The following is a 27,127-nucleotide window of genomic DNA, read 5'->3' as shown; positions in this document are numbered from 1 at the left end:
ACTGATGTCTATATTAGGTAATTTAGCCATTTTTAAGCTTCTATACTATCCTTGAAAAATGAGCTTAATGTAAGTCCTAAGCCCTTCTCAGGCTCAAAAGGTTGTCCCCAGAACTCTGGCTTTACAATATTCCTGTGCTGTTGATGAATTGTTGCTCAGCTGCCATCACAGTGGGACGTTTCCAATTTGTAGTTGGCTTCCTGTCATTCCATTTCTTGTAAATTGAAATTGTGATTGCTGTAGTCATTAACCTTTCAAACCAATGGCTCTGTGGCAGTCCTAGTACAAGTGGTACTTCACAATAAATTGTACAGACTATCAAGCATGGACTCAACATGTGGTCTTTCTTTCTCTTCTGTCCATTGATAGATCTCTCCCAGTTCTAAAAACGTCAATTTTAAAAATACCTAGATAATGCTTTTGCTGCACAAAAGATGCTCCTCTGCTAAATTTAAATGTTAATAATCTTTTCATTTTGGTTGATTATTCTTTAAAAATTTCTGTAGAATCCTGTGTTGGGAAACTGCTAGATTTTTCCAGAAACTGAAAGGATTTTTCATGAACATTTATCTTACCTGGCTGTATATCAGAGAAAAAACATAAATTGAAGTCATACATGCATAAGAATGTCTGTGGACACATACTGGAGCTTTAAATAGGCAGCTCCATACTTTTGACACTTATTGGGAAAATGGCATTTCTAAGACACTTCCCTTTTTCAAATGAGACAAAGAATGATAGTAAGAAAATAAATCTGACAGTGTTACAACACAAAGATCTGTTCCCTCATCACACTACCCATCTATGTGCGTAAGTCAAAATGTGATAACTTATTCTGAAATTTTCATATTTCAGTTATGATTTGATGGTGTGTGGCATTTTTAAGTCTCACAGAAAGTTTAATGGAAGCTAGTTTTAGAGGTGATAAAGCTCATTTATTGATTGTCTAAAGCATTTTAGTTTTGTGTTTGAACATTTTCCCATGTAATTCGAGTTTTAAAAAGGAAAAGGAAAATTATAAATTTTATAAAAGTAATTGAGATTTAGAAAAGCAGAACTGAGTTGGTACACTGCATACAAATAATTTTTACTGTATAAAACATTTTTCTACTGCAATTTTTTGTTCCATAATGAAGATGAAATTTGAGTATATACCATGCATTTTGCAGGATATGCACTAACTTGTGCAAAAGCTGAAACACCTCAATGTAATTTTGAGTGCCAGAGTTAAAGTTTTCAGTATGATTTAACTTTTCTGATGTATTTGTATGCATGATATTCTAGAAACTAAATACAGTTGTTTTTTTCACTGCAATTGGAACTGACTTGGTAAGAAAGAAGGTATGAGAAACGTATCTTAGTGTCCTACACATGGATGGCTTTTATCTTTATGGCTATGCTATTTGCACAGCCTCTGATCTATGGCAAATAGAGATGTACAGTTCTGTCTTTCACTTTTGTCTTTCAAATGTATCTTCTAAGATAATCAATGTCTTGATTAGAAATTATTTAGTACAAATTGAAATCTTGTACTGACAAGGGATGTTTGACTATAAAAGAGATTAAAAAATGGGCATCGCAAAGAGTTAAAATACCTCTGTGATGATCCAAAACAGAGATTTTGAAACTCCATTCCATTTTTCTTGCTTTCTTACTTGACCTTTTCCACCTGTTCTAAAGCGTGACAGGGGACAATGACAACATAATCCTCTTAGTTTATATCTCTGGAACGTATATTATGAAACAGAGGCTTTCATGCTACAAGAAGTAATATTTTAGCTTGGATCAGCTTTCTCTGAATTGGCAGTGTCACCTGTCTCCCAGAGACAAGAGGATGTCTTCAGTTCATTGTGATCCCATTCAATTCTATACTGAACCTGTATGTTAGTATTGCAATGAGTAAATGCAGATTCAAGATTAATACAGACCAGAACAGAGAGGAAAAACCCCAAACTGAACATGAGTGGAAGTGGCACTGGTGCAAGAGTATTTTGCCCCTTACATCAGTCCTCCAAAGCTTGTTCTTGTAAGTGAAGTAGCTTAGAGCTTAAATATGATTTTCACCCTCCCATGTGGAGCCCTAGTACAAGCAAGGAAGAGTTTTCATTTGACCAGCAGTCGGTGCAGTTGCTTTTCCTCGAGATCTGATGACTGTACAAGTCTTAGGGCTTCACAGCATGCAGTCTTAGCCAGAGTAGGTTCTTTCCAGATGCAGAATTTCTGACCAAACAAAAGAGGGCCTAGAAGAAAACTATAGATCAGTTAAGGTTCCTACCTGGTCTTCTTGGCTAACATAAATCAATACTAAAACCATTTGAGCTACATCCCTCTGTGACTCTGAATATCAAATGGGATCTCTGCTGGGCATCAGTGCATGAGACATTCCCATTGTGCTGAAAGCTTTTGCAGAGGTGCTGACCCCTCTGCACAAAGCAGTGCTTGAACATCAGTGTTGTGGACATGAAGAGGCTGTACGAACAAAGAAGTACCAACAGCTTGTCTTTTCAGATAGACATAGTGATGGCAGCTGAACAGGTGGTGCCTCATGCATATAAACCTGCTAAATTTGGGGCATAGAAATGCCAATAAAATAGAAAAAAAAAAAAAGTAGTTCTGAATCTTGCTAGAAAATCAGATAGTAGTAATTCAAACTGAAGATAAACATCTCCCATGTTAGAAAACTCCTGTGACTTGTTTGTCTTAATAAACTAAACAATATACAACAGCATAATGAAGTTCAAGCAAGTAAACCTAGAAGCCAGATAATGAATGTAAGCATTATTTACTGCTCAGTTTGTTAAAAGATTTTCACAGTTCCCTCTGTGCAGTCAATAGACAGATTTCTGTAAATCTTCTTTTTCTCTCTAGGGTTTCAGTAGACATGTATAATGCACATAGCTCAAATCTTCCTTTTTTAAATTGAGTTCTTGTTTTCCTGTTGTGCTTGAGATCAATTGTTTTCTCAACTTTAGATGACTGAAGAAAAACTTTAAAATAACCAGCCCTTGCCAATGAAAAATTTTGTTATTATTTTACAAAAGCCCTGGCATTCATTTACTACAGCCTTGGAGGGAACTCTTCCATATTTCAAACAAGGCTATGTGAAAATCTTTTAGCAAACTGAGCAATAAATAATGCCTACATTCATCCTGTATTTCCTTCAAATGTTAGTAAAGAGACTTGAAATATTTCAAAAATGTATCAAGTAAAAATAATTTGGAAGTGCATTTTGACAGACCTAGAGTATAGTTGTCAGTTGTCACAAATTTACAGATAGTAATGTGTTCAGCAGCAATACTTGTTTCAATTAGTCTCACAGTTACTGGCAGAGACTGAAATCTTCTTTCTGAAAGTTAGTAATGAACTCAGTCCCTACAGTTCTATTCATCTCAGGACTTGCACGGAGATACTTCACATCGTGTTCACTAGGGAAAAAATGTCATCTAGCTTACCAAGGACTGTCTTCATAATAGTGTCTGCTTGCTCATGAATTATCTCTGAAAAAGGTAGATGCCAAGTCTCTAATTAAGAAACATACAAAAAGACTGTGATTTTAAGTACCCAGTATTAATAGCAGCACAGAGCACCAAATGCCTCTAAAGATTGTCTTTGTGAAGAAAACAAAAGAAAAAAAAAGACAAAAAAAGTCGATATTAAATTCTAGTGGAATTGTATTGCTCTGTGTGCTTGTGAGCCCCTCCTATTTGGAATTGGCAGTACCCTGTCCTGTGCTCTGGTGTGCTCTCCCTGGGGCTCACAAGTGCCAGGTTGACACTTGAAGCACAGTACAGACCTTCTGCTCTACCAGCCAGATGCTCAGTGTAACTCATCTGCTGGTAGAGCTGTTTTCTACCACATGAGCTTTTATGTGCATCAGTTTGGAATATAAATGTTTATGTACTAGAATACGAGCAGCCAAATGTTGTCTTTGGCTACAGCTCACTGCAGTTATGTTTTTGCAGCATCTGGACTAAGCAGTACAGAGCCCGGTATTTGAGTTATGGGCAATTGTTGGATTTTGGTTTCTGGGTAATCACCAACACTAGAGAAATAATGTTTGGTGCAATGCAGCTCTGATGATGTTGGAAGTTAAAAATTTAGTAAGGAGACACCTCTTATTCTCCTTTCTCTGTCTGTCCCCTTTTCTTCCTGAGGTGAGATGCATATTAACTGTAACTGCTATAAACATTGTACTTTATAACACACAGCTTAACATAAAAAGGTTCAGTGATAATATTTATCTGTTGAGACAGCAGCATTCAAAAATCCCTCTACCTGGCTTTCTTGCTACCAATTTTCTTACTTTCAAAGAATTTTTATACAAAATGTTGTAATTCTGTATTAAATCTTGTACTAAGTGGTCTCTCTGTTTCCCTGCAATTCTGAAACAGCAAGTGGACATACACATTTTCAGGTGGGGATCCTAAGCCTGCAAAATGAGAGGAGAGGAAATAACCTGCTGGTGAAACTTCACAGTGGTGCGGTTCAACCATTTGGGTCCTATGGACTTGATAGATAAATCTTATTTGTTCTGGACTCAAGGTTCTGTCATGGATACCAGGAATTTCCAAATTATTTTGGATCTTTATATTTTTTTCTACTTTAAATTTTTGACCAATGTGAACAAAATTAGCAACATGCAGGTTTTGTCAGAAATAAATGAAACAGAAAAAATTCTTTTCTTTCAACAGAATTAATTTCTGTTTACAAATGTCTTTAGATCTACATCTGTGCTAAAAATAAACACTGGTAAATCTTCAAATGAAACAGCAAATCACAAGTGACAAAGTCTCAAGGTCAAGTCTTTCAATGTCAGGGAAGTTTATTACAAGTCTTGGGTCAACCTGCATTTACCTTTGAGTGAAAGTGTCTGACAGAGCTTGTATTCTTTAGATCAGCTGGACATTTGTGCAGTTGCTCTTCCCTCCAATTATGTGAATGATTCTCATATTAGCTTTCAAGTAATGGAATTCATTCAACCCAATGAATTCCGTTGTGAAATATTCTTAAAAGATCTTCGATACGGTGAGTGTCAGAGAAGAAATAGGAGCCAATAACTCAGAAGACAGCATGATTCAGTAAACACAGCATGAAACTAAAAGTCTAAAGACTCCAACCTTTTTTGCTCTCTGGCAGGCTTATTAACTGCCACACACCTTTAAAGGCCTTAACTATCACACTAAAAAGCCTTCTGGGTTGCCTGAGAGCATTATACCAGTGCTTCAGAGCCTGCGTGGGCTCCACATTGACAGCTGCCTAATTTAATGTCTCTGGTCTGACAGCCAAACCTTTCAGAGGGTTCCTGGCTATCGGAGAGATTGCTTCTCAGCCATTGATCAAAGCCTCCTCAAACACGTCCTGGGAACAAAGTGGGAAGTACCAGTGGGGGGGCTGGTGGCTGTGGGAAACTGAACTTTCCCAGGAGCTGGAGATAGCAAAGTTCATCCCTAGAGGAGAGAAAAATGAACACTGAATTCCTTGGTGTTAAAAGTGAAATGTGTGTTCTGTGGGCAGTGTATTTGAGGGAGATGCTTTACCCTTCATTGGTCAAGCTCTGTATCTGTCAAATAGAGATCTCAGTAAACTCCTGCCTGAAAAAACACTGATCTAGAAAGCATTTTATGTGCACTTTATGTATTTCTAACAATTATTTACTCACTCCATTTATGCATCTCTGACACTGTGACCAGCTTCACAGTAGCCTCACAAAAAAGAAGAACAACTTTCGAAAGTGAACTCTCAGTGGCTGAATATAGCAGTGTTTGTATCTGACATACTATCTTCGAGCAATTACAAGTATCAGAACAACACCATGATTATGATTTTGCTCGTGACTTAAAATGTCAGCATTAAGCACTGAATTTTGATGCACAGGCTACCAAGTCAATAGTCTACTTCACTAAAAAAGAGGCATAGTACCACCTCCTGTAATAGAGCCTAAGTTATAACAGCCTTAATTTCTTATTCTGTTCTCAAAAATCTGCAGTTATGGAACAAAGGCAAAGTTTATGTGCCATAAACTTAGCAGACTATGCAAGAAGTTTTTATGTCCTGCAATTTCAGCCTCAATGTACCTCCATAAGGAATGATACAACTGTGAGAAATGAAATCTCTTTTTTAGGCCTGAACTGATTCATAGATGACTCTTTTTTATATGTATCTGATTCTCCAGTTATCTCTTTTTATTCTTCTTGTTACCTGTTTTAACTGGGAAATGCCTTCTCCTTTTTTATTTCTCTATGCTGTTCATGTTTTCATGAAAATATGCCAGCAAAAATCAAGCACCATTTATATTGGTTTATTTAAGTATTCAGTTCCAATGATTTGACTTATGATACAAATTTGAGATATGCTGCCAAAAGCAATGTGACAAGTATCCACATATGAGAAAAGGAAAGTTTCAGAACAGTCTAAAGGAGATTTATATGTTTATTTCAATTTTTTGCTGTGCTAAAAGATTTATCAGTTCATATTCCTTGCTAAACTTCAAATTCCATTCTGATGCTTTTCTCATGTCTTTTACTGAGTTATAGGAATAATATCTCTTTTGTAAGCAGTAATGGTACATCCTCCCCTATCTTACGGAACTGTTCACTCCTCCTTCTCAAAAGGATTTAGATGTATGGCCGCAAAGCCCTCTCTGGCCCTTCCATGATCACCATGAACAGGAGAGCTCTTATGGCTAAGTATTTTCTCCTTATCATGGACCTGCACTCTGGGGAGCCCTTTGGGCGACAGAATAAAATAAAAATGTCAGTCCTGGTGGACTGGGCAAGCACAGATGTGACAGTGAGGTTTTCATACACGGGGGGGACCTTGTGTCAGACATTGAGTGCCAGAGATCCTCCAGGATGAGGCATATTGACCTCACTGTGTGGGCAGGGAAGAAGCATTTCTTCCCACAGACCACGTCTCTCTCTCACCCACAGCAGCCTCATACACATCACTGCCTCAATTGTGTCTGATTTTCCCCACTGTACTTGGTGAATCAGCTCCAACTTATGCTAATGTCAGGATCAGTTTTATAAATATTTATGCAGGTAAGCACATTTGTTCTTCTGTTTGCACTGCTGGGGCCCTTCTCCTGAGATAAAATGTTGTTAGTAGTGGGGAAAGCAAAAACCTTTGTTAAAGGGTAAATGTATTACCATATAAAATATAAATAATGAGCACAGTGTTTGATTTTCAGTTCTAAACCAGTCTCCATTGAATTTTGTTCTTTGCCATTTCTGAAAACTGGCAGGAGGCTGTAGGCAGTGACATTCCTTGGTCTTTTCATTGTATTTAGCACTAACCAAATATTGACCTGTCAGCCTTTACCATTGCACATCTTTGAAAGAAACAAAGAACAACCACTCTGAAAAGTACTGCTATAGCATGACTTAGGACACACTTTCAGCCTGACTGTCTTTCATTCAGACATCCGTCTCAGGAACACAAAACTTAGTGTTCTTACTTCATTTTTAAAATAAAAAATTTGGTTTGAGGTCAGTACTTAGAATCAACACCAGTTGATTGATGAGCACAAAAAAAAAAATCATATCAGCATTTGAGACAGGATATAGAATATTTTTTCACCCCCAACATGCTGAGTCTGCTTCATAAATACCTTGTTCTAAATTCAGGCTTTTCTATTTTCAGATAAGGCTATGTAAAGATGGCACAAGTCCACTAACATTTAGCAGAAGGTTGTTGGTACAACTTCTTCCTCAGTGAATCTCCCACTCTTCAAGGATGCAATGAGCTTTTAGAATAAACAAAAACACCATCTCCCTCATGTAAGAAAAGCAAAATAAATGCCTCCATGGTTTTAGAGTAGGGAATTGACCTACCTTAAAATATAGCTTTTAGGGACTGGTAATGTTCCCCATGCTGCAAGAGAACTGTTCTTGCTGCACAAGAGAATCTCTTGAGTGGGTCTAATGGAGTACACCCAAGGGACCAGCACTTGCTAATATGGAGCTATTCCTCCTCCTCTCACCTAGGATTTCAGCTGATCTGAAGGGGCTTGATCAAAAGAACTCACGTGGGAATGTGTGAAAGGCAAGTCACCAAAGCAGTGTTCACCTAAACACAGCTTTTCCGAAGTGGATGAGCACCTTTTGTTTGCCAAAGTGTTTACAACAAGCTGCACTGCTGAAGTATAGCTTCTGCTTGCATTTAGTTTAATTATATTTCCTGCCTATTTGTCAAGTCAGGATTGTAAATGCCCTCCTGCAGTGACAAGTAAGGACAGAAGCAGTAAGCACCATTCAGATGCCGGGGACTCATCCATGAAGTTCGATGTATCGAGCTTTTGGGAGAGCTTTTAATTTCAAATCTTTAGTCGTGTTGTTTACTGTTGTTTTACTGCCAGTGCTAATAATAAGAAACTAAAAATTTCACTAGCACTAGTTAGTGGGCATTGCTAAACAAAGAATGGCACTGATTAAAAGCATTTGCTGGCACCTTGCCTGCTGAGTTGTGGAAGCGGCCAAAGTGTTGATTGTTATTTACTGTGTGAAGCTGCACATGCTGGATGTGAGCCAGTTCCTTTATTTCTGCTTATTTTCTTCTGAAACTGCCATAGCAAGTAGGGGGTGGGAAGAGGCTTTTGTTCATTAGAGTATCCTCCAGTGGAAGACTTAAAATGTAGTACATCTTTGCTGTGCCATAGGGAAATATTATTGTAACTCTTCTACAGGTGGCTAAGTAAAAGCAAGAAGTTCTGTGTTTTACCTGATGAGACAAAGCTTGGAAGGAGTTTTTACACATATTTCACCAATGGATGTCAATGGAGACTGATGCTGTCAAATAAAGACTGCCACAACGTTCCTAAAAATGTAGACTGTTGTCACTGAGCTATAAAATGAGTTTACAGCTCCTGTGACAGACATGAAAATGCAACAACCTGAGGTGTTCCCCCTGTGAGTCTTTAGCTGAAGTAATCTTACTGTACTTTAAGTCAGAGAGGAAAGATTGAAAGGAAAGTTGTCCCTTTACTCCCAGTAATTAGGGCACTCTGTTTGGGTCTCCTTTATTTTGAGTCTTATAAAACAGCTTAAGCTTTACACTGGTAACCAAATAGGCAAATTCATAGGAAGACTTAAGAGTAGGGACAGAAGATTTTCTGAGGTAACCATCCCTAACCATTTCTGAAAAAGCACCATCCTTTTGTATTACTCTGTATGTCTTTCACCCCATACAGCTTCTATAAAGACTGGAGAAAATTTTTGTTTCCCACCATCACTATTAGCTCTCTGGGCTCACAACTATATTCAAGAATGCAAGACTAGAGTATGTTCTTTAGTGTTCTTATCTATAAGGACTGATTCTGCAATAAATGAAAACAATAGCAGACTGTCTTAGGGAAGTATTTTTTGGCCCTCTTGAAGTAAATAAACCTGATCCGAGATATAATTTTGTTTACGCATATTTCATCGTTCATCACTTTTTTTGTTACATCTTTCTATATGATGGCATATATAACCATATGAAGTTATTTCTAAAAATGAACACCAAATTTTTTTTCAATAAAGAATAGGTGCTCTGAAAGTGATTTTTTTAAAGCCCACTCCTGAGAAAACTAACACGAGAAACCAAATAAAAAGCCAAGAAAACTAAGAACTAGTTCAATTTCAATAGACAGGAGGTTAAATTAATAGCTGTCCCTTTCCTGATAACACAAAATATAGAAGTGAAAATTGAAGTTAAAAACACCAGTGGTTTTCAATATAACTGAGTTGAACATAGGTTATTTATTAGAGAAAATGAGTGAAAATCTATCACACTAGAAATAGGTTGTTATAAACAAATTCATGTGTATAATATATATTGTTACACATAGTGAGGAAAATATTTCACAGATGAAAAGCATATTAATACTGGCCTTGGAGTTAAATTTTTCATAAAAACTAATTTCCAGTAGTGTAATAAATAAAAATTAAAAACCCTACACCACCTTGTATTTTGTGCTTTTACAATTTCTCCTCTCTGAGTATCTTCACGTGTCTTACACATGTGAATATACTGGGACACTCAACTCTCCTACAAAGTAGGAAAGGCTTTGAGCCTGTTTGGTGGCCAGTACTGTTGACTGGGCACCCGGTGCACACATATTCAAAATTTTCCTTTACCCATCTCTTCTACAGCAGCCTCTGCTCTTCTTCTTTTCTCTGCATGTTTCTTGATAATGAACCAGCAGCTCCTTCAACAGCCTTGCAGAAGAAAGGTCTGGACTTGTTCCATTATAGCACAGGCCTGGGCAGACCCCAAAATGATAGGCATAAAGATAGAATAAAACAAATTGTCATCCTTTGTGAGTAGTTTGAGATGCTGTCCTGCCAATCATCCTCCCAGCCCTTTGACAAACTGGCTTTTACAGTAGGCAAACAGCAAAGCTCAAGGAGAACACAGAGCTGGGTGAATAATATAATTGCTTGATCAAAAGAGCCAAAGCTGGCATCTCTTCTGTAGTCACTGCAATTATCTCATACGTGCACTGGTTTCCTAAAAACTTTCTCAAAGCTCCCATTTGATGTGCTGACATCTTGAATGATAAATCTATACAAAGGAATCTCTCATTCAGGTAGTTTCAAAAAGAGGTGTTTAAATGCAGAAGCCCAAATACTGACAATGCAGCAGTCCAGAAGGCACCAGTTCAAAGAAGCTGATCAGAGAAATGCCTGTCTAGAATAGATTGCAAAGACATGGGTTTTTCCTTTTAGTTCATAGCTGAAGCAACCCCTTGAAATTTTATCAACACCTAATGGACAATGCTTATATTTCTACTTCTGTGAATTTGTTGCTCTCTTGGGGATATCTACAGCAGGAAAGCAGCGGCTCTCTTCTCCCTACATAATCTTCTGTTATTTATTCTTTTAGAAGTATTTAGAGAAAAGGAAAAAAAAAAGAAAAGGAGCATAAATATGGTTGTCTGTGATTTCTGATTTCTGAAAATCTGTAGTGATAGAAAAGATCTTTTGAACTGTCTGAACCCAGGTTATTTTTTCTATTCTTAATATCTAGTGCTTTGCTCAGCCACATTTCAAATATTTCAAGAGAGAGGTTTTTCTCTGAATTAGTTTTCTGAGGCAGCTTCACAGGCTAGTGCATGGCGTGTCTTTTAAGCATATCTTTTGAGATATTCTTTATACTACACTTGTTTTCTCTTTAATGACTTCAAAACCTTCTCTCCCCCAGAAACCTCATTTTGTTTGCATAATCTACTTTGAAGTCCTGCTAGAATATGTTCACTTTTATTAGCAGCTGCAGGATATTTACCCTGCTCTTGGTGTTTTTTCTATGGCCAGTAGTGTGACCAGAACTCCAGAAATTCCACCCAGCCCCTTTTCACAAAGATAACTTCTGATATGTGTTCTGTGTTTTTACTGAAATAAACCAGTATCAAAAGTAAACCCTGTATTCCAAGAGTACTTTCAGGACAGAAAATTAAGCATACTCACACTTGGTTCAAAATAAATAGGCAATGAAATATATTCCTGATGAATATAACATGGACAAGTTTATTTGTATTTACTACAGAGAAATGAGTTACAAAATTACAAATTTATTTGGTTTTTAATTTACAATAAATTACAAACTTATTTATTCTCGGCATGCAGCTCTAAGGTAGGTCAAAGTTTCAGTTTAGCCCTGTTGGTATTTGGTAAATACATCTTTAATTCTAAAAGTATTCCCAAGTAAAATGGCTACAGTACTGATGAATGAATGTATTGAATTATAGACATTTATTAAATAAAAGAAATGAAATAATTACATTTCTTAGGGGGAAGTATCTGGTCAGATTCAACAGCATGAGAGAGAAGAGGATGCTGCCATGCCCCAGATCCATCCAGCAGAGGCTGAAGGTGTATTTCCAGAAGGCACATGCACACAGAGCACATAGATACATCACGTGTGCCTGTACACACGGCCAAGCACACGGATCACAGGCAGGTGCACAGAGCAGTCACACAAACACAGGCAGCACCAACAGCCTCATCCTGCTCCCCTCTGTGGCTGAGCAGGATGGAGGTCCACTAATGCAAATACATTTGTACATAAATACATGTACACACACACATATACACACAGGTGCAGATCCCTCCAGCAGCCAGACTTAGATATGGGGCTCAGATGCCCAGTGACTGCTTCTAGAGACCAATTTCTCCAATTTCTGGCACCTGGGCTCTTAAGATCCAATTAAAAGAGATGCCTCTGTCTAAATTACTGTGCAAGTAAGAACAATGTGCCAAAGTCAATAGTATGGATTTTATTTAACAGTAACTGTGGGGTAAAGAGAGAAAGAAGGAGGGTGGGGGGAAAAGGGGAGAGAGAGAGAGAGAGATTTAGCAAATATGTCACTACTACATGGATCCCTGTTTCAGTCTACAACTCACTTGTGAAGGGAAGTGGAGGTGCAGACACTGATCTCTTTTCTGTGATGAACAGCGACAGGACCCAAGGGAATGGCCTGAAGTTGTGTCAGGGGGTTTTGGGTCGGATATTAGGAAAAGGCTTTTGACCCAGAGGGTGGTTGGGCACTGCAACAGGCTCCCTTTGAAGTGGTCACAGCACCAAGCCTGACAGAGTTCAAGAAGCATTTGGACAATGCTCTCAGGCACATGGTGTGACTCTTGGGGATTGTGCTGTGCAGGGCCAGGAGTTTGATGATCCTTGTGGGTCTCTTCCAACTCAGTATATTCTGTGATTCTGTGAAAATGCCAGAAGCATCATACTTACAAAATATAAGCAGTTATTATTAAGTATAAATGAAATATAAACAAGTTTAGTGCCGTATTAAATTCTGGTTTTGTTTTCTACACTGCTTGAAGTACATTCAGTGGTCTGCAGACATGACTAAATTATTATCTGGGTACTAGCAAAATTTCAAAGCTGCAAGGCATAGTAAAACTGTAAAATCCAATTTCTGCATTGGTCCTGGAGCAATGAGGTGCAGCAGGCATTGAATTCTCTTCTTCCTGTGTCCACAGGCCATGGGATTTTTAGATTTATTTAGTGTATAAACGTCTCCTAACATTTTGCATGTGCAGGTCCACATGAGGACATTATCTGGTACCATTACTTATTTGCAATTAAATAAAACACCTAGTAAAAATATAACTTATAAGCATACATGCTTACTTATATAATCTTTCAATTGTTTTCTTTAATGTCCAATTAATATGTTTCCAACACTGCTTCTGCTTGCCAACTTAAGATCACCCCTTTCTCATGTCCCATGAGTGCTGCAGTTGCTGAGGGAACACTGACTTTTCCTGTTAGCCATGAGCATGTATGCTATCAAAACAACATGATGTTATCACACTGCTTAATGCTGCCCATCTTGAATTACACCTCCTTTTTTCTGGGAAAAGTTTCTCTCTCTGCATTCTTTCTCTGACTTATGCTATGGAAACAGCACAGGACAAGATCTGACAGAGTGAAAATGCAGGAGTATTGGGAAATAAATTCTTTCATGCCTTTCACAGAATGTGGCAATTCTTAAAAGCGAGCTGGGATTTTGGATCTGTCTGACATGAAATTTGCATCTATCTGATGCCTTCTTGGTCTGATCTTGGACTGTTCTGTCTGACATATGGGGTACTATTTGGTGATAGCCTCATTAAAGATTATCTGGGAAGGAGCTTCAAGAAGGGAAGAAAAGATCAAGATCTGAAAAAGATTTTGAGATGTGGGGATTTGAAGGGGAGTTGATAGACCTGTTCTTCCAAACAGTCACTATGTGAAATAGAGCTTGAGGGAACTTTTTCTCCCACCCTCACCCTTCTGCTTTTTTAACTACTTACCCTCCTTTGTGCAATCAGCCTACGGATTGCAAAAAGGCTACAGAGCTGGTGCCTGGACAGCAACATTGGGAAGCAAAACGTTATCCAAAGTGAACTGGAAAAACATATAGAGGCTATTGAGGGTCAGAGATCTATCTTTAGGTCTTGAGAGTGACAGTTGATAAGATTTATAGAACTAGTTGGGTTTGGATCCAGTGCTGTACCTGTATGACAGATACCTGCTTAGCTCATCTGCTGCAGCACAACGCCTGGTCAATGCCTTTGTCCTGGCAAAAGTCTTCAAGGTAAAAGTCATATTGATACCAATATGTCAGTGTCTGTGTCACCTTTCAGAGCAAGATTTATGTTTTTATTGTTTCTCTTCTCCCAAGGCATATGAGATCATGATAAACATGTTTCACCAAAGTCATTATCTTTTCCATCCCCAGGGAGAGTGCTTGTACCTGAGTTTCTTATATGTACCACTTTTGACACACGTTTTGCTTTGGAGGAGGATTGTTCCAGATAATTTATATAATGCTTAAATACTTCACCAAATGAATCTTCAGATCATCTGAGTTCCCTTGTGATAATTTTTCTATAAGCCTAAAGAACCCACTGCACATTTCAAATACAAATTTTGCCAATATAATGCATTACTGTAGCCACATGAACAAAATGCTTCTATCTGATAAAAAATTGGCTAATGGTTTGCTGGTACTTTTGCTGAGTAATTTTGCTACGCAGCCACTGATGTCTTGACACAGGCTATATGCACATCAATGTGCACTGATCAAACACCAAATACATATAATTCTTTTCTGAATGAAGCTAGATGTTTAGTCCAAAAATACTAATTGTATTTCTTAGTGGGAGAAATTAATTTGGTATTGCAACCCATGTGAATTGTTTAAATTGTAATTTAGCTCACTTTTCTGAAAAAAAATGAAAATCATCAGCAAGGCTAGGTTTTAGAAGTAGCGGAACATTAGATACAGCAAATATCCCTGGAGGGCCCCAAGACTGTCCCAAGCAAAGAGAGAGAGAATAACTCCTCATCCTGCTGGCCTTGTCCCAGTAGGTAGTTTATCTCATATGTCATAAAAATGTTTTGCTGGCTCACCCTCAGCTTGACATCCCCTGTACCCCCACATCCTGTTTGGCAGTGCTGAGTTCAGTCATTTCACAGCTGGTGCTGGGGCAAGGGCAAATTTCTTCCCAGATACAGAATACAGAAATTCTTGTTGAACTTCATGACGTGCCGGATGGCACAGATTTTGTTATTATTTGGCCTAGATTATGTAATTAAATCAAGGCCATTTGTTAAATGCTCATGTTGTTCTGTTCAAAGCTCTATCATACTCAAATGGAAAAATTAGGAACTGGATGGGTCTGTGAAAAGCCGCTGTGAGTTTAGGTTTTGAGAGTTTTGGTAGCATTAGTTTTGACATATGTGCACACTATGTTCTTCCATTAAGTTTTGTGTTTATGGGAAATTCAAATTTGCGGTCAGAATAGAAGTACATGCAAAAAGAGAAAATATTATGAGTTATTGATAATTAAATCAATGGACATGAACATGTATCTAAAATGAAGCAGTATGAAAACTGACAGCAGATGAAGCATGGGATGGAAACCTGTCATGCAAAAGTTTAAAATATATTCAAAGTTGCCAAAGTTCCAGCTTTATCCATCATTCAAAATTGTTTGTTATGCAGACAAATGTCTGAACTTTGAGTTTGTTTCTCCTTCATTCTCTTTTCTACATTTCATTATTTCTCCTTTTTTGTGTCTTCTTGGTTTTCCTCTTGTCTGAGGAGGATGTTGATTAGGTAGTAAAGAAGAATCACCTACTGCAGTCTTTTTAAAAATACTGAAGGAGAGACAGCTTAGACAGTATGAGGCTTGTAAATAATTTACAGGGTTTGGAGTGGTTCATAAGACCATGTGCTGGAGGTGTAATTTCCCAGCAGCAAAATTGCAAGCAAGAGAGATCATCAAAAGGCAGAATATACTCTGTCTCTTCTTTCTGTCAGTTTATATTATTTTCTCTTTAAAAGAGAGAGAACTAGACTCAGCTCAAGATGAACATTCCCTCCTTTCTATTCTCCAGAAGGACAATCTAATACATTAATGCAATTTTAAAAGATTGTCAAACAGAAATTTGCTGTAACAAAATAAATTTTATTCAGATCAAGGAAAGAAAGAATATAGGAAATTTTTTAAATAAGCCTCACTTTTTTTTTTCAAACTCTTTAATTATTTTCCTCTCTTTTATAAGAGTTTAATGAAAGGTTAGGTAGATTTTTTAATTATAGTTGGTACAGTGGAAAAAGTCAGCAATAGCTTGACATAAAACCATGGGGCATACTTAACAATTACAGTATTTAATCTCTTTCCCTGAACTGCACAAATCTCCTGATAAACACAATAAAGACAGATTTAGGAGTCAAGAAAAGTACAGTCATGGAGGTAAATCATGTTGGCCACATATATTTTTAGAATGAAATTATTCAAGATCAGAAGTGTTCCCTGTCATGTAGAGTCTCAGAGGAAAGATGCATGCTAAAGAAAGAAAAGTTTGAGCTGATATTTCTAGTAAGTATAATTGGCCAGCATCTCAGATTTTTAATGAATGTCCTTAAGACACCATTCCTACAGACCTTCAAGGATGGAGAAGGTAAAGTGTTACTGGTAATGCTGTGGCAAAGAACAGAGGAAACTACAGAGGGACACGCTAGAGAAACTCAAGATGTCATTCCTGGCTCTGCCAATATATAATTATCTGAAAGTAGGTTGCCTTTTCAAGCAATGATTCTTTCAAACAGTATGGTGAAACCAGAGCTTATTAAGTGACAGAAAAAGAAGGACTGCCTTTAAAGGAGGTATGTAGATCATGTATTTCTCTAATAACAAAGGCTGCCAGCTTATTTTGAGCTAACAAATAATAAATCATATAGATTTTTGCAGAGTATCCTTAATTCGCCTCTAACATCACAACATTTAAATGCAGTCAGGAAACGGGACTCGGTCTTCACAGCTTCAGACTAAGCACTGACAGAGTTGGACTTGCTGGCATTTCCTGTAAAAAAGGAGAGAGCATTCTTTGCAAAACGAGTATAGTTTGAATGTCTGTGTCATCCAAGGAAAAGGGGAAAAAAATGCTTTACATGTTAATAAGTCAGAGAGTTAGACGAACTTAAATGTACATTTTGTCATTCATTATTTATTAAGCTTCTCAGGGAAAAAAAAGGCAATATCTCACCTGTACAAATTCAAATATACAGGTTTTCTCTTTAATTCCTTCAAAATGTGCCTATCTTCTTTGTCTCTTGTCTGAAAAAAAATTACCTGCAGAACATAGAGAAGCCACTGCTTCTTTTTGCCACTGCATTACTCTTTCACACTCACAACCATCTCAGGGGAAAGGCTGTTTATTTTTCCTCCTGCAGGTCTGGGATTGACTTAGATCATATACCAGTGTATGGTTGGAAGAGGAAATTGTGAAATAATTTTGTTGTATTTTCTACATTGAATAACTATAATATTATTTTGGTATCTGAAGAATTCACTAATATTTTCTTTATTGTACTTTGAATCCAAGTAAAAATACTGCTCTTCTGCGTGCACTTATACAACTCCAGAAGGCTTCACAAAGCCAAGCAGCCTAGTAGAATCACAACATCATAGAATCATCAGGGTTGAAAAAGATGTCTGAGGTCATCAAGTCCAGCCATTTACCCAGCACTGCCAAATCCACAACTAAACCATGTCCCAAAATGCCACACCTACACGCTTTTTAATATTTTCAGGGATCGTGACTCAACCACTTCCCTGGACAGCCTGTTCCAATGCTTCACAACCCTTTCAGTGAAGAAGTTTTCCCTAATATCCAATCATAACCTCCCCTGGGGCAACTTGAGGCCATTTCCTCTTGTCCTATTGCTTGTTACTTGGGAAACCGACTGTAAACCTGGTAGGAACCACAGAGACAGTGGCCTATCTGACTACAGTCTTTTTGGGAAGTTGGTAAAGAGAGAGAGAGATGTTTTAGAATGCCCTGATACCAAAAGACATGACAGACAGAGAGATGCCTTGTCAGTTATGGGTTGCTCTTTACCCAGTGAAGGGTAGGGATTCATTTCACTGTTCCTCCCATTCCCCACAGGCTTTGGTTCCAAAGGCAGTGTGGCCCAGCAGTCAGTATTCATCTCATCTTACAGACACCTGTGCTACAACTCTGCCTCCATTGGTGACAGCCTCTGTGCCCAGGGACAAATAGTTTTGTATGTGTATCTCTGACACAGCTGTTTGTCTGCCTGTTTGATCAAACATAATTATTTCTAACTGTATGTTTGCATATACTTAGTTATGATGAAAAGCTGATTTAGCTAAGGATAAGTGACATAATAATAATATACCTACAGATTTGACATGCATTTCTCAGATGGTGCATTTGTATCTCAGTTAGAAAGTTTACACTATTTGTTTCTTAGCAGAAGGTGCCAGAACTATGAATATTGCAGTGGTACTTACTTGATCTAATTGGAGTACTATTTATTCTCACAGGAACAGTTGTTATTACACTGGTAAAGGATGTGATACTGCTCTTTATCTCCATTTCAAGCTATTTAGTTTCCTGAGTTTAGGAGCACGTATGTTTTGATTCCTCAGTCTAAATAGCATGACAATAGACAAAAATATATATAAATGTATGAACCTTAAAACTTAACTTGCATTTTCTTGTTTTCCTTTGTTTCTAAAAGTCCTTTCCTTTTAAAGAGCATACCGTGCTTTTTTCCCCCCTCTTTGTGATAAAGAAGGAATTAAGGCAAAAAAGGAATTAAGTGCATTGCCCAAAGTCTTCTGCTCAGTCTGGCAAATTCAGGACTAGAAATCAGCTCTCCAGTCTTGGATGTTTATGTGTGACTTAGTAAACAATTACAGTATTCCTTCTGCTTTTCCTACCTCTTTGCATACATCATTTTTGTAAAGTCATTGGTTTAATCACCTTTATTCTTCTCCTTCACTTCCTTTCATTTTCTTTGTAGTCACTGTGTTCCAACATTTCCTACTTATTCTTCTTACATGTTTCAGATTTTGAAAATGATGTGAAGATGTAAAAGAATCTGCAAGGCTTGAATAAGATCTTCAGTGGCAGGGTCTTTTGAATTCATTGAATATAACTCTTCCAGTAGAGTATGACTGAGTGTTCTATCAGTAACATCGAAGTGTTCACATTCCTGCTTGATTTCCATACCGTGCAAATGCTGATTGTAGCTGAGGGAGCCACCACCCATGGCCCACAGGTGACCCCAACAGCTCCTCTCACTGCAGCAGAGTGGCTGCTGCTCACGTGTGTCACTCAGGTCTCAAATGAAGTTGAGATCCACGGCACAGAAGGAATTTTTGTCTCATAGGAATTCTTTAGGAAGATACCTCAGTGTGAAAATGTGCATTAATATTTGGTTGAGAGTGCGAAGTCACTCATGTTGAACTGTCAGTCACACACATGTTGTGGATGGTCTCATGAGCTGACTAAACCAGATTGGATGGTATTCATTTCTTGTCATTTACTTTTTTTCCAGGAATGCCCCAGTGGTGTTGTCAATGAAGAAACCTTCAAAGAGATTTACTCTCAGTTCTTTCCACAGGGAGGTGAGTACTTGGCAGACATAATTAGTACTAAAGTATGTCTGTTGGTACCTAAGTCTGACAAAAGAGCCTGTTGTTCAAATTAACAAGATTGTTGCCTCAAGCTCTGCCTGAACTCACAGGGTACTTCCTTGAAGCTTGGACACATTTTTAAGTATATATTTCTGAATGAAATGCAATGATATCTACAAAAATCCAGTCTTCTGTTATGAAGTTACTGCTGGTGCTTGGATACCTTTGAAAAACAAGTTTCTCTGAGTAGGTTATTTCTCTTTAATGTTTCTAAAAATTCTTGCCCATTCTCTTACTCAAAAAACCCTTTCACAGTTGGAGGAACTGTAGGAGGTACTGCAGGTACCCTCTAATATCAATAGCATAACCCCACTTTAATTCTGTGGGGTTTCTCTTCTTAAATGCTAACCTGGATTTCAATTAATTGAAATTCCAGGAGTTTTGTAATTTTTTATTTCCATTATCTTGTAGTGCAATGAAGCTAACACAAAAATGTGTGACAGGTTTCTTTTCCTTGAACCTCAGATTTCTTTCATTTTGAATTTTTTCCTCTTTTTTTTGCTCTTGTATTTGCTACTTAGTTACCCCTCTTTATATTTTCCTACAACCCTTCAATCCCACCTCTTCGACTTCTCCCAGAGCACTTGAGATTTGTGTATTTCTCTGAGACTGTTCAGAACTCCTTCTTTTCATTTTTTATTTAAAAACCCATATTAATAGGTAGGAACAAAATATCTCCCCATTAGTTTTATTTTGAATAAAGACCTAGAAGGTAAAGAGCAGCTTTCAGTGTGGATTACCATCTCTGAAATCCTTAAGAAGTAGGCACACTCAATAAAGATGAATAAAAGGCTAGAAGGGTTGACCTGCCTAGTGTTTGTTTCTATATGTAGACTTTTAGACCAAGCTAACAATTACAGTTTGAAATACTCTATTTTGTATTTACCCTGGATAATGAAAAAATTCTCTCTATGCGATTTACTATACCTTTACTACACTTAATAAAAAAACCCCTATCTTATTTCCTACTGTTACACCCAGCATTTTTTATGGGCAAAGAGAAACCACGCCTGTTCTAAAAGCAAAGTCAAAACATATTGTGAGAGTAAATGTAATCTTAAAAGACCAATCTTTATTAGTCCAGATCTAATTGTTACAGAGAAGAAAAATTATTAATGTAGTTAAAATGGATATATACTGAATGCCTAGTTTCTCCCCCTATTCCTCATGTTAATGCTGATCCTTCTCTTCCTCCTCTGGCACTTAGGGCAGTGGCATCCTTTGGAGAAGGAGGTGAGAACTGCAGCTGACTGTCTAGTTAAGAAGCCAGACTGGGTTCTTAAATCTTTGAATGTCTTGTCAAAATAATGTGTCCAGCTGGGGCTTTTAAATTTCAGTTGTGCTTAGAATAATGATTTTATGTATGTCCCAATATTAAAGAGGAAAAAAGAATCTTGAAAGTTGTCCCCAAATTAAAACATGTAGATCTGTACTCCAACTGTCTGCGTGATGAAAAAACAGGTACAATATGATATATCATTATGACAATTCATATCTGAACAAACAAAATTATGTCTGTAAGATTTCAAGCTTCAGGGCAACCAAATAAAGTTTTCAATGTCATCGACCAAGTCACTTCCTCAAGCAACTTCCAAGACTGTCCAGGACAAGGTACATGAGGATTGCAAATAGGACAAGGGGCCACAAGAGTAACAAAGGAAAGGAGATGACACTGGATTGCAGTAAAAGCAATGTATTTTAAAAGGCAAAAGTAGCTTTGTAAAAAGCTTTCCATGCCAGAAAGGGCACTCCAGTAACTTCTTTTTAGATTCACTGCCATACAGGTGAATGAATACAGTCCCTGCATTTATGCAGTGGATCACCTGAAATAAAACTTGGGATTTTTCTTCAGCCAGGCAGGTCATAGATAAGAATCCACACACCGAATAATTATTACACTCCTTCATCACTTCTGAACAAAATAGATCGTGCTCGTAGTTTGATAAGCCATACTCTTCCACGTATAATGATTATCATTTTTTGTCTCTGACATTTAAAAGGCCGTGATGGTGTTTTTCAAGGGAATTCTGATTTAATATCTGTTCCTATCTCAGCCTGTTAAAAGAGCAAACTAGCCTACTAGTTATGATATCAGATCCTTGGAAAGAGACTATATTTAATTTAAAAGTTAAGATTTTGTCTAAAATGAATAAAGTTCAAGATTTAGGGGGGAAACCAAAAGGAGGAATAAGACTAATCACTCTAAAAGACTAACTTGCCTCATCCTGCTGTGGTTTTGAAGGCAAAATTTAAGACCAGAATTGCTTCAAAAATCAACTCAGAATAAGGTTTTTGATTTATTTTTTTTCAGAGGAGTTACCAGAAAAAAATATTCTTCAACTAGAAACTTTTTTTTTTGTATACCACCATACAAAAAAAGTAGCATATTGTATCATGTATGGGCAACAAAAATAAAGTACCATTGTGTTTTCTCTATATCTACAGAAAATAACCAGGATTATTTCAGATTTTTTTAAGAAATGAGTGCCAAGAGAATAGGAGGGTATTTAAAATTTATTTTACAGTAATTATACCTCTATAACGTGTTTTGTTCTGAAGATGATTTGCATAATATAGTCTATTGCACAACAGAAGTCTCAGTAGATTATAGAAAACATGACTATTAAAATGCTAAATATAAACTATAGTCAACAAATTTACATTTTTCAGTTAAAGTGTGAAGGTTCCTGCCAAGCTGTGCTTAAGCAATTACAGTGGTGACTGGATATGTGGAAGAATGAATGACTCTCTCAAATAGAGGTGGTGGGGATTTAATTCTCTGAAAATGTGTTAACAGACGGGGTTTAAAGATTGTAGGTTTTTCTTGTTATGATTATTTCACATCATACAAAATTAACATGTTGAAGCAAGACTAGAGAATTTTCTTACAAATATCAGGTCTGAACCTGTGAAGCACAAAGCTTTGAGTTTTGGTATATTTGGTTTCTCGGAGTCAAGGTGGCATTTGAGGTGAGTGTCCCAAGACTATTGCTCAGTTTAATACAAAACAGTATTTTGGGCTGTGAAAAATAAAGGTTTGCAGGATTGATATAAAAGATAAAATAGTTTAGTGCCAAGAAATTGGAAAATGGCATTTCAGCACTGATCATGTTTTTCCATAATAGGGAGAAGTTTGTTCTGCAAAGAGGACACTGATTTCATAACACTTTGCCCTTTATTAATAATTTGTGAGGTTAATGTTAATTAACCTAAAATTAAGGTAAACATATGAAATAGAAAGAGAAAAATGAGTATTAAAAGTAAACAAACTCTCATTCTACATTAATTTGCATGATTTTGAGGGAGGGAAAAACACTGAGGACAGCTGACTTCCCTTAACCCCAGCAACTTGTACCTCAGATCCACAGGGCATTCTCTGGATAAGTGCTCTCTCTTTGCAATATATTACTCCTGGAGCAGGTTGTGCCTTTCAGAAGGCATTCAGTGGAAATAGAAAGATGGATCTTTACAAAAATTACAGTCTTGACAGATTTATATTCATACCGCCTTTTGTTTCTGAAATGAGTCAATATGCACTGAGGAGGAGGTTTGGAAGGTATGCAAATAGTGAAGGGATCATTGTTTAAGGTCATATTTCAGAGTCTTACTGACCATTTAGTGAGTCACAGCCAGTTTTTCCAATCCCTAATACCGCAGTCATGGGAATTCAGCAGCAAGCCAGCTTTAAGAATCTGTTTCTCAGGAGAGGAGTTCCTCTCAGCTGTGGGTGAGCATAGGACCCGATAGCAGCATCAGCTTTCTGCCCAGATCAGCTTCAACCGGGGAAACAGGTCTGTGTCCAGAGCAAAACTGATACAGTGAGGGTAGTGTCTGTTTCCCTCATTTAACAGGAACAAATGAACACATTCTTCATTTCAAGCATATGAGAGAGATCCCTGTCACAGTCAGTGTTCCTGTTAAAACAGGTTGTTTCAGAGTACAATAACATGTCATCTTTGCTAACTCCTCAGGTATCAGTAAATAAGATGTGCTTACTGTGAATTATTTTTTTCTGCTTTAAATTTTAGATTCCACAACATATGCACATTTTCTGTTTAATGCATTTGATACTGATCACAATGGATCTGTAAGTTTTGAGGTAAGTGATGCCGTTGCTTAGTTCTATAAAATTGAATATTTTGCCGTTCCTTGTAATGAAGTACAGTTGGTGCCTGGCTCACATTAGAGAAAATTTAGCTTATGTGACTCAAGTTTCAAGTTTTTCCAATGTAATAACAAAAGTCGTTTTACAATTGTATATTTCATAATGGTAACTCAGACTGTGCTACTACATAATATTTTTAAAAACTTGTCCATTTAAAAGGTAACCCAATTTAAACACAAGTTACCTAAAACAGTTCTTCCTCTCTGTCTTTACAAGGTCTCTGAACTACAACTAATGGTGTGGGGATGACTCGGCCAAAATAGGATTTTTCATACTTAGTTTCCAGAAAGTTCTAGAAAAAGGCTTTAAAGCAAATGTTTTTGCAAGCACAAGAGTTGGAAATTCATTCTTCCTCCATTTAACTATTCTGTTTTCCCCATTCTGCCTTTCCGTGCTAAAGCTGATGTCATCCACACAATATAATATGGAAAAAAGGGACCTTACTGCAATGGTGTAGATGAGAACAGGGTGTACAAAATACTGCAAAGGAGACAATATTTTAAGCTATAGAATTAAAAAAAAAAAAAAAGTCAGTTCATTTGCAAAAGGATTTGTTTTGTCATGTTTTCTTTGGTTTTGATTATAATGAACAAATTATTTCCTTACAACTTTTGATATGTTTGAGATAAATACACTCACTTTAAATTTATTGAAATGTCCTGTCATGTTTTTATGATTTATTTTACTGAATGGTGTTGTGAGGTCTGACAGATTTTTTTTTGTAAAAATAATGAATTGATGTAATAGGAAGAAGACATGTGAGTCAGGTGCACTGTGATCAGGAATCTGTACCCTAAACTAAGACTATAATCAGACAATTTTTTGATCATTATTTGCATTTATTTAAAAAAATCCATGAACCCTATCTACCTTTTTCCAGGCAGATGAAGTCTGTGTGAAAAAGGGATCTGTGTGAAACTAGGAGCAGGAATGGAGGTTTTATTCATGTCTTCTATACATAAATCTGCTAGGACCCTTCTGGTCAAATCACAGAAAATCATAGAATGGTTTGGATTGGAACAGATATTAAAGATCACCCAGTTCCAAACCCCCTGCCATGGACAGGAACACCTCCTAGTAGACAAGCTGCTTTATCCAACCTGGCCTTGAACACTTCCAGGGATGGGGCATCCACAACTTCTCTGGGCAACTTGTGCCAGTGCCTCACCAGTCTACCAGTAAAGAATTTCTTCTGTATATCTAAACTAAACTTCCCCTCTTTCACATTGAGAAAAAGGATTTTTAGAATCAGTAGTTGTAAAGTATTTCTGCTGTTATCACTAAAAAGAATGGTAACAAAAAAAAAGCTTTTGTACCTTTTCTGGTCAATTTGTTGACATTTGTATCTCAGAAAGCCTTTAGAAATGTGCTGTATTTGGAGCCCTTCTTAAGGGTTTTGATTATCTCGGAGTGCAGGTTTGTGCACTAAAAAAGGACTTTGGAATAAAATAAATCAGGAAAATAAAAGCAGCAGTGCTTTTTTTTCATTGCTCAAACAGACATTTCTAGCTTATTTTTGTTCAATATCAAGGCAGGCATGAGTGATCCAGACTTTGATATTATTTGCACTAATTGTGAATGCAGCATAACTCTACTGCTGTCAAAATATTCTCACTTCTGTGTCCTTGTAGCAACATTATAGTTACAAACTGTATGATAGCATTCTAAAAGAATCTTCCTGAAGTTAAAAATGTATGGGGTTTTTTTTGTAATCACATGAAAATAGCTGCAAAATGTGAAAGAAATACTGTGAAATGTGCAAAATACAATCATCTAATTTTTTTCCTGCTCCTTTTAATCCTAGGTGCAACTGTGCCATATTCTTTCTATTCCAATCTTTATTCTAGTTTTCTAATTTCCATTAGAAAAACAACAAAAGTAAACATCTCAAAAGGTAGAGAGGGAGTAATTTAAAAGTTTGGAGAACAAATAATCATTCTTTCCAAAGTACCTTCTATATCAAATTGTAGGACTAAATACAATTTAACGTAATTACCTATGATAAAAACACTCTGGCTATCTTCTGTGTAAAAAAATGGTAGCAAAATTCTTTTGAAGGTAAGAATGACTTTCTTTTGTATTGCACTCTCAATTTTCCATGAAGCAGTGGTAGCTGGAGCTGTGGGTAAAAAGAGAGAATTTGCTTTAGCTTTTTCCTCTTTTTTCCTCAAATTTTCAACCATCAACAATGAAGTGTTAGAGCTGAGCACAACTTAAATGCACACCTCAATTGACATTTCTTAGTGAGATTGCATGGTGAGATTGCTGTGTCCTTAGAGTTTTGTCATCTCTAAATCTGTATGATCTTTGGTAAGAGCCAGGATCTCTAAGTGAAGGATTTATGTAGTATAAAAAACAAACTTATAAAACTAGGTGCTTGAATTTATCTCTCCTTATCCCATGATTGTATTAATTTTGAGACTATTTTATTTCATTAGTTATGTGAACTAGTTTTGCTTTAATATGAGGACAGAGTTTCTGAAGACCCAGTGACTCAGCAATTGGGCATATTAATGAAGCTCTTTTTTCCATTAGGCAGAGACAGATATAAAAGCAAGGTTTTCATTTGCTGCATCTATATTGTCACTGAGCCAAAATTAAGATCTGGCCTCAAAGCTATTTGAACAGCCAGAAAAATGGAGGCTAATGAGCTTTGGACACATGGTCAAAGGTAAAGCTCATTGCACACACATGAAAATATCCAAATCAGTATCCTTCGTTTGTTGTAGATGCAGATTAAGGCTACTCTAAATGTGACCTTGCTGAAAGTCATTCGATAATCCCACTAATTCTCAGTGCCTTAAAGCACAATGCTGTGCCCAAACACAATGGAAGTGTTTAAAGATTTCTGTCATATTTAATCAAAACCAAACGTATATTGGTTAATAAATTAGCAAGCATGCTAATTTTCTTCTGTAGGGAAGTACAGTTCTTAAGATCAAACACAATTTCATATTTCACTAATAATAAAAGTAGTGTCCAAGGCAGTATTATGAGGGCAGCAGTTAAATGAGCCATAGAATCATCGAATGCCTTGGATTGGAAGGGACCTTGAAGATCATCCAGTTCCAACCCATGGCAGGGACACCTCCCACTAGACCAGGTTGCCTGAAGCCCCATCCAATATGACCTTAAGCACTTCCAGGAACAGAGCATCCACAGCTTCTCTGGGCAACCTGTTCCAGTGCCTCACCATCCTCACAGTGAAGAATTTCTTCCTAATAGATAATTTAAACCTACTCTCTGCCAGTTTAAAGCCGTTCCCCTTGTCCTGTCCCTACATGTCCTTGTGTAGAGTCCCTCCCCAGCTCTCTTGTAGGCCCTCTTTAGGTAATGGGAGGTGCTCTAAGGTGTCCCTGGAGTCTTCTCCAGGCTGAATGAGCCCAACTCTCTCAACCTGTCTTCGTAGCAGAGATGCTCCAGTCCTCTGGACTTGTTCCAGCAGGTCCATTGCCTTCGGCCCCTG

At 37.2% G+C, this 27,127-nt stretch overlaps 1 protein-coding gene across 11 annotated transcripts in view; it reads left to right on the top strand.

Moving 5' to 3' along the window:
* The window catches only part of KCNIP4 (potassium voltage-gated channel interacting protein 4), a 400,021-nt gene that overhangs the window by 360,690 nt on the left and 12,204 nt on the right, over positions 1-27,127 (top strand). For all 11 annotated transcript variants that reach the window (XM_048302878.1, XM_048302873.1, XM_048302874.1 and 8 more), the window contains 2 exons: positions 19,358-19,427; positions 23,525-23,595. In XM_048302878.1, the coding sequence (XP_048158835.1) occupies positions 19,358-19,427; positions 23,525-23,595 (141 nt within the window). The remainder of the gene's footprint in view (positions 1-19,357; positions 19,428-23,524; positions 23,596-27,127) is intronic.

Source organism: Corvus hawaiiensis, chromosome 5, assembly GCF_020740725.1.
Source record: "Corvus hawaiiensis isolate bCorHaw1 chromosome 5, bCorHaw1.pri.cur, whole genome shotgun sequence".
NCBI lineage: Eukaryota > Metazoa > Chordata > Aves > Passeriformes > Corvidae > Corvus > Corvus hawaiiensis.
Note: the sequence above shows the minus strand (reverse complement) of the source record. Positions and strands in the feature narration are given on the sequence as shown.